The 8,453-nt window shown below is 43.8% G+C and overlaps 1 protein-coding gene across 1 annotated transcript; it reads right to left on the reverse strand.

Annotated features, from left to right (window-relative positions):
• Positions 1-285: 285 nt before the first annotated feature.
• col10a1a (collagen, type X, alpha 1a) lies at positions 286-4,982 on the reverse strand. The gene is made up of 3 exons (XM_072457426.1): positions 4,849-4,982; positions 4,276-4,420; positions 286-2,657 (listed from the first exon to the last, which is right to left on the reverse strand). Exons 1-3 carry the CDS (start codon positions 4,852-4,854, stop codon positions 823-825), a joined length of 1,986 nt encoding a protein of 661 aa, XP_072313527.1. The 5' UTR covers positions 4,855-4,982; the 3' UTR covers positions 286-822.
• Positions 4,983-8,453: the final 3,471 nt, after the last annotated feature.

Below are 8,453 nucleotides of genomic sequence, written 5' to 3' on the forward strand. Positions count from 1 at the left end.
TTGGATGAACTCTGGGTTCTCAAACCCAGAGTTTATATATATATTTTATGTTTATATATATATATATATATATATATATATATATATATATATATATATATATATATATATATATATATATGCCCAGACACATATAGTATATGCCTTATACTGTATATATGTACCTTATAGCCCAATGTTGTGCCCCCAAAGTTAATGGGTGTGAAGTAAAAACCTAAGAACTACAGCCAACTATAACAAATGTGTCAAATATAATGTGATATGAAGCAAAGCCTGGAGACCAAGTGTTGTTACGACATCTTTATTAGTCATTCTGTTGCACTTATGACTTATGGATGTTCAGGGATACATCTCGCTCTCTTGTGCTTGACTGACAGTTTTCTGGTGACTTCTTTTACCAAAGTCAATTTGACTCTTAGAGTTTCACAATATGCAAGTCACATACAGACAGTTGTAACACCATACTTTAATAAGATTAATGGTCACCCGGCCCAAACAACGACGTACAAAAACAGACAAATACAAACACCACAATGAGAATCATCACTTGAATTCAGTATCAAAGAAACAGAGTGAAGAAAGCACAGTTGTACGGTTTAATTTCACATGCTGCCCCCTCACAAAAGCACAAGCACCATCCCTGATCACTTGGTTTATAAATTAATTTTCCTTCGTCTTAGCACCTGTTTCTCATAAATGTTCAAGTCAAGATGCCACTATTCCTCAAATAAGAACCCTCTACCACTGTCTGCAGACCTGAGAGAGGACTTTCACTTGAGGAATAGGCTCCATTCTGCGTGGCTCAGGTTGGTGGTGAGCCTATCACGTGGAGGCGATGAGGAAGCCGGAGAAAGAGCAGTGGACATTCTCAGCGGCAAAGACACCGTTGGCTTCCTCGTCAGGGATCTGCAGGTACACTGTGTCCTGCTCGTCCAGCAGCAGGACCGCGCTGCCGGACATCTGGTCCAGGAAGCCCTTGTTGTACTCATCGTAGCTGAAGAGGACGGGCTGACCGTTCTTGTACAGGGCCACCAGGGCGTGAGCTCCATTCACGTGGATGCTGTAGGAGAAGTAGTAGACACCTGGGATTTGGCAGGTGAAGATTCCGCTTTCTGGGTCATAGTGGTTCTCGGCATTGTACACAATCTGGTCAAACTTGATGGGGCTGCCTGAAGCGGGATAGGGTGTGGCCAGGGATGCAGTAAAGGCAGACATGGGGGACTTGACCATCACCTCACTAATTCCCATACCCTTCTCAAAGACCATCTCGCCAGGAGGACCTGGAGGACCTGGGGGACCAGCGGGGCCAGAGGCACCATCATTACCAGGCTCACCGGGATTACCAGGGGGACCCTGAGGTCCTGGGACACCTTTAGCTGCCAAACCAGCAGGGCCAGGAGAACCTGGGAGACCAGGGTGACCCTTCAGACCAGGAGTTCCAGAAGGTCCTTGTGGGCCGGAGGGTCCTCTTTCACCTGGAGCCCCATCAGAACCAGCAGAACCGGGCTCACCAGCACGACCTGGGTGTCCTTTGGGGCCAGCAGGTCCGGGAATGCCAGGAGACCCAGGAATCCCTGGGGCGCCTGTGTGTCCCTTCATGCCCTGAGGACCAGAGGCTCCCTGAGCTCCAGGATTACCAGCAGGTCCGGGGTATCCCTGCTTGCCCTGAGGTCCCTGAAGTCCCTGATCTCCCTTGTGTCCTTTAATACCCTGAGAACCAGTGGCACCAGCGTCTCCCTTAGCACCGACAGGGCCGGTTTGACCTGTAAAACCACGAGGCCCCTGAGGTCCAGCAGGGCCAGTGGCTCCAGTGGCACCAGTGGCACCTGTGTAACCAGTGGGACCCTGCTCTCCCTTAGCACCAGTGGCTCCAGTGGCCCCGGACACCCCTCTCTCTCCCTTCTCACCGTTGGCACCAGGCTTTCCATAACCGGGCACTCCGGGAGCACCAGTGGCTCCAGTGGGTCCCTGGTGGCCTTTGGGGCCCATAGAGCCTGGCAAACCGGGGGCACCGTTCTCACCTGCTTTACCTGGCATACCTACACCTGGGAGACCAGGGTGACCCTTAGGTCCCATTGGTCCCATTGGTCCAGAGGCCCCATCCCTGCCGGGGCTGCCTCCTTTTCCTGACTCTCCGGGCATACCGGGCTTTCCTGGCTTACCAACTCCTGACTGACCTGGGGCTCCGGGAGCCCCAGCAGGTCCCTCCGGTCCTGTTTCTCCCTGAGGTCCCTGCACTCCCACCCCAATGTCTCCTTTCTGACCAGGCAGACCAGGGATACCAGGATGTCCCTTCAGACCAGGCTCTCCACGAGGGCCCATTGCTCCTGGAAGTCCAGCAGGTCCAGGTTTGCCAGTGGCCGAGAGTCCGGCAGGGCCAGGGGTTCCAGAAGATCCGGGAGCTCCTCTAGGTCCCTGCTGTCCAGGGGCTCCAGTGTCTCCTTTCTCACCAGGGGCTCCATCAGAGCCGGGCTTGCCAGGGCCACCTGGGGATCCAGGTTTGCCAGCGATGGATCGCCCAGGTGCTCCTGGAGCTCCAGCAGGTCCTTCGGGGCCGGGCAGTCCTTCAATGCTCTCACCTGGGGCGCCGGGGGGACCAGCAGGCCCCTCGGGGCCAGGCTCACCTGGGGGCCCAGGCTCACCTACCACTGGCACAACTGTGGAGACACAAGGATTTGTCAGTGTGAACCAGTGCAAGAGCTGAGAGCACCGGGAGGTCCCCGACATCTGCGGCTCCTGGTCCTCCTGCAGCCCTCACTAGTCACATGACCTCAGGTCATTCCCACGCTCACATGACTGAGGTCATGTGACTGGTGATGTTACAGGCACAGCTGTGAGAGCTGCTTCTGGTCACATGGTAATAGCAATTTAACTTTTAATGAGAAATACTAAAGACAATTATGAAACAAAAAATCCTCAGGAAACAAAAAACCTTGAACAGACTGTGTGGCCATCAGATGTGAACAATACATGTTCACTCTGATGCAGATGTGTCCTGTGCCACCACAGGTCTCATGCCCTCATGTGGGCTCCTGAGCCCCAGAGCCACACATGTTTGCACTTGTACCAGAGGCACACCCAAACTAACCACACTGATCTGCCTGTAAATGTCACACTAAAAATACTGCTCTATGCTTTCTACTACAAAAATAACAACTGCACACATTTACATTTCAAATGGTTCTACACTGCACTTTAGCCACTTACTCCAATCATTTAACACAGTCGTGCGCTTACTCCCAAATTACAGCTCTGGAACCAAATGTCTACACGCATAACAAGCAGGATCAAGGTTGTCGTGGAATGTATTCTAAGCCCAATTTTAGCAGTATAATCTGAATAATTATCTTCAATTCTATATTAAAATCCAACAATTAGCCGACAGAATGAAGACAAAGTTTTTATATTAGACTGGCACAACTGCTAATGATTTCAGAAATTTTGCTTTTGATGTTTTATCTTCTCTAATAAAAAAAAATCTGTATTGAAAAAAAATATAAAAAACTACTCTTCACATTCTAGTTGTATATCCTGTCATTGCCAAAAGAAGGGATATATTTTCATTGTATAAAATACATATGTGCATATTTTATAACACACAGCTGCTTGTAAACACATGTGATAAACCTTGTGATGCCGTTTGTAGGGTTATTGCTGCTCTGTCTTAACAGTGTTGTGATTGGAGAGAGAGTCCAGATGCTGCAGCCAATCAGGGAGCAGTAAGGGCGGGGTTTAACGTTCAAAACAAAAGCACACCAATGAGTAGCTTAGCTGTGACTTTGTTTATAGACATAAGACCTTTATTGCTGCAAAAAATATGATCTAGAAAGTGATTTATTTGAACTAAGGCCTTTGATTTGAGTAGGTTTGAAATATATATATATATTTTTACTTTTTTAAATAGAATTAAATGTTTGTTTGTTTTTTGCGATGGGCATATTTTGGATTCAAAGAAGAGTAAGTCTTATTACTTGACAATTCAAGCTTGTAAAATCTTGATTAAATAATGTCAATTTAAACAATTTCACCATCTTGACCAACATTTTTGCAGCGATATAATCCAATTCATCATAACTTCTTCAGATATAGGTTTTTTTTTGTATTGTACAAAAAAGCATAGGAACACATTGCAAAACACTAAAACCTGCTTGATCTATAATATTAGATTGGAGGAAAATGTACCTATTGTCCATGTTAGCTGGAGGATTTGACCTATTGTGCATTGCACTCTCATGTTTTTCAAGTGAAATTAAAGTGAATATTTTCCTTTCTCACCTTGGCTTTTAACGGAGTACGGCTGGTACTGAGGGGCCGCCTTCACCACCTTCTTCACCACGTATCCTTTCCCATGAGCTGCAGTCAGGGTCCCCAGGAGGAGGAGGATACAGGCCACTCGGATATCCATCATCTTTGGTCCGACCTGCACAACGTCAGAGGAGCAAAAAGGTTTAGAGGCAAAGACTCTAAAAAGTAAGTCATGGCAAAAGAGACAATTGTTGTAATGCTGTAATGATATTAGTGGAAACTGAGCAAATTGGGAAAGCAAGTGCATCCAGTGTCTCCATTTGATCAAAATCATATTGCGGCTAGTTGGAAATGTATTGATAAAAACTAAACTAAAATGATTAAAAAGTTAAAAACAGTAAAAGTGATGAAGTTGAATTGATACAAAACTAAACTAAAACAGTCTCCCAGAAGTACATTTAACCAGACAACTAGCAAAACAACAAAAAGACACATGCAGTTTAAACTCAGAATAAAATCAACCCAACTCAAAACTTCCAATTGACTTTAAATGCCCCTAAATATTGTCTATAATCCTCCACGGAGCTGCAAAAAGGCACGTACCGGCATCCGAAGGTAAAAAGCGCTGTGTCCGCACCAGTGAGCTCCCGGTGCTTCTGCTGTGTAATCCTTTAGGGAAGGAGCACAAGAGGAGATATGCTGCCTCCAGTACAATAACTTGCCTTTTTATACTATATCTGCCCCTCACATCATTAAAAAAAAAAAAAAAAGGAACCACACTGGGCCCCTCCCTCCTGCAGGCACAGTTGTAATTACCAACAGCTCTACCCAAAACGGGCACATCACGGAGCCTCCAAGTCCTGAACATCTAGACATGTTATTATCACTTATTTCACTTGTCTCTCAGTTCGAACTTGGTGAAAGTGTTTCATTTGGAGTTTAATTTAAATAATTCCTGGATGTGTCCTGTGTTTACACGTCGGGATGAATATGAGTGTGTCTGGAATAGCCGCAGCAGTGCTATTAAAAAAAAATAAAAAAAGCACAAGTTTACAGTAGCACCAGCACAAAGCCGCCATTGACTCATCCTCCTCATGGACCAGGACAGTCTGGAGAGGTGAGGGGCCCGGGGCCACAGGGACAGTCTGCTGCTGACTGTCTGCACACTTCTACCGGGTAAACAAGCACAGGTGACGGGGGTTTTCATACATTCATCCGGATCAACACGTGTTTAGGGAGATGTTTTTCATTTCATTGAACAGATTATAGATTGTGGAAATAAAATGCATTTGTTTTACTTCTATACAAGGTTTAAGATATATTTGTAGATGTATGTAAGTCCTCTGCAAGTGCTGTATATGGTGATATGGATAAAATGATGTTGACAAAAATGTATATCTCAATATTATTTTAGAATACTATTGATATATCTATTTATTAGTATCCCAATAATTATATATTCAAACAATATCAATCCAACAGAAATGTCTTTAAATGTATTAGTTGTGGTTTGATTATCAGACAAATATGAAATGTCTATACAATTAATCACAAGCGTGCAGAAATATCACCTTATACCCTTATTTTTTGTATATACTACATATGATATATTTGAATTTAGCATATCTTCAAAACAACATTCACAATATCTAAATTCTGATTCTCTAATAAAAGAATATAAAATATAAAAAGAAAAATCTTAGGTAAGCTTTAATTTGTTATATGTACATTGATTTTGCATAAAAATATAAAGTTTAAATATTATCACATGAATGTAAGATTAAATGTAGTAACTGTATGCATTATGTCTTCATAATTGCAATTATTGAAACAAAAAATACCACAAAAATTGATTCTAAAATGAACAGAAATGTCAAGTATATACTTCCCGAACAATGATATAAAATTATATTTCTGCACTTGTGTGATTAATTTTATGACGCAGCAACGTTTTGAGCAATATTTTAATCTCAGCCAGGACACGTTTTAGCACATTCCTTATTGATAATCAAAATATTATCTGCATACCAATATTGCCCATCAGCATTACATCCTTCCTGCAAGTCACGTTAATAAAACTGTAAAAACACAATCATGATTCTTTCCAGTTTTCATGTTTCTGACCACACAACGCTATACTGTCTATTTAAACATGACATTAGTATTACATCAGTGACGACACACAGCCATTCCGCATGTCTGCTGATGTTTATTTGCTTTTTTAAATGTGTATTTGTTTGACCACACCTGTCCATGCTCCGGTGCCCGCAAGATAAGCAGAACCTGGTCTGGCTCGGGTCACTATTTCAGGAGGAACATTTACTCGTCCTGTATTTGGTCTGAGTTTCCTTTTCCTAATGCCTAATAAAGCTATTTACAGAGCCAGTGGGAACGCTGCTTGTTGTTTCAGCACCGCCAGTGTGAGAAAGTGGGCCCTGAGCCATGCACACACTGCCATCAAACCACCACTAGAGGGCGTGTTTTACTGCCATAACCCTGTATTCGATGCTGAGAAAAGCTAGTATGAGCTTGTGGCTTGTGTTATTTCTGGCCCTTCATTGCATACACTTTTGAGCAGAGGTTTTGGGCTTGTTCCTACAATTACTGCAAACTGTTACCGTTATTATACATTCGGCTAATCAGCTACCACTGCTATCCTCACTCACAACCTCGCACATCGCCGACTTTTGTTTTTTTTAAACTATAATTTCTCTATTGGAGCCGGGCCACATAGGAAACGCATACACCCAAATAATCACATGTTCTCCTGCAGTATTTTAGCCGTAAACGACGTGTAGGGCTGCCACCGCCACTGGTTTCCACGAAGACCTCATCGTCGTCGCCCATTTATGGCATGCACTGCTCCTTCCTGTGTTCTCACAATGTATGCACATGCTTGCTGACAATGTGAGTATATCTTGTTAAGTCTAAGGATGCTACATACCCAACACCTCAACATGACAGGCGTCTTTCAGCAAAGTGTGATTAAAGATTTGAACTGCTTTGAACCCATTTTGTGTCAATTATATCAAATCAAATGCAATTTTAAAAAGTGCTACCTTCACTGGGATTGCTCCACTGTACTTAATCATATTTGGCAAGAGGTTTTACGCCGCTCTTGTCACATAAGAAGGGTCTAATTTGCCATGGGCTTTTTGAATGTTTGAAATAGTCCCCTTAACCAAGACTGGGTGATTATGAGGGCCTCGGAGCAGACTTGAAATGTGCAGAAGGAGGCGAAGCGCACGTGAGGAACAAGTATGGACGGGTATGTCTTGATGAATTGTAAGGCGTTATTCAAATCCCAATGTGCAATAACAAGTTTATTTTAGAAGTAAAAAGGAAGGGAGGTAAATCTTTGTTGCCTCATAGGGAAATGAGTCCTATGCATTTGACCCATCCTTCAATATCTCTGAGGCAACCTGTCAGGGGCAGTAGGACCCTTCTCAAGGTCAGGACTACTGTAGCTGGAGGATTTTAACCTTTTTATGTTTGGTTTGAAGGGGGAAAGTGGAGTGCTCAGACAGAGGGAGTAACACACAAACGCTGCACAGAACGGAGGAGGAGGAGTCGAGCCTGGAACCTTCTCGCCGTGAGACGAGCTTGCTAGCCACTCTGCCACCGTGCCGCAATGCCAAGTGTCACGTGAAGTTACTGTGACACATTTGGTCAGCTGATTATAACAGATTTTTGCGCTGCAGTCCGACTTCAGAGCTCTATCCCAGGTGTGAGAGAGCGGATACGCCCCCTCGTCTCGATTCACAGTCTGGTGTGCACGTTCTCAATGGCCTCCCTGATCCAACAATGGGATTTTTTTGCTCTCTGTGCCTATTCCTAATTTTTTATGACTGACATATTAACACAAACTTCACAAATCTTACAAGTTTTTTGTTTTTCCTTCTACTTTCTTGATCCTTTGACTTATCGTGTCATTTAGTTCCCCCATATTAAACATACTAAAATATTCTATGATGTCATTGTTTCACATTTATTGCCATGACTTCAAATGGCTTTTCAGGATAAGTGTGACATCATATGTAACGGTTGCCAAACACAGCTAACATGATTGTACTTCTTGTATTCTCCTTGGGTGTGATTTACTACTGTCTAATTTGGCTCATCTGGCTTACGTTATATGTGAAGTACATGTGTATATGAAGTGTTTGGCCCTTTACTAGACTGTGCAGCGTCACTGGTGTGGGTTGGGC

This window comes from Eucyclogobius newberryi, unplaced genomic scaffold (genome assembly GCF_026437365.1).
Source record: "Eucyclogobius newberryi isolate DKJ021-1_F unplaced genomic scaffold, fEucNew1.0.hap1 SCAF_21, whole genome shotgun sequence".
Taxonomy (NCBI): domain Eukaryota; kingdom Metazoa; phylum Chordata; class Actinopteri; order Gobiiformes; family Gobiidae; genus Eucyclogobius; species Eucyclogobius newberryi.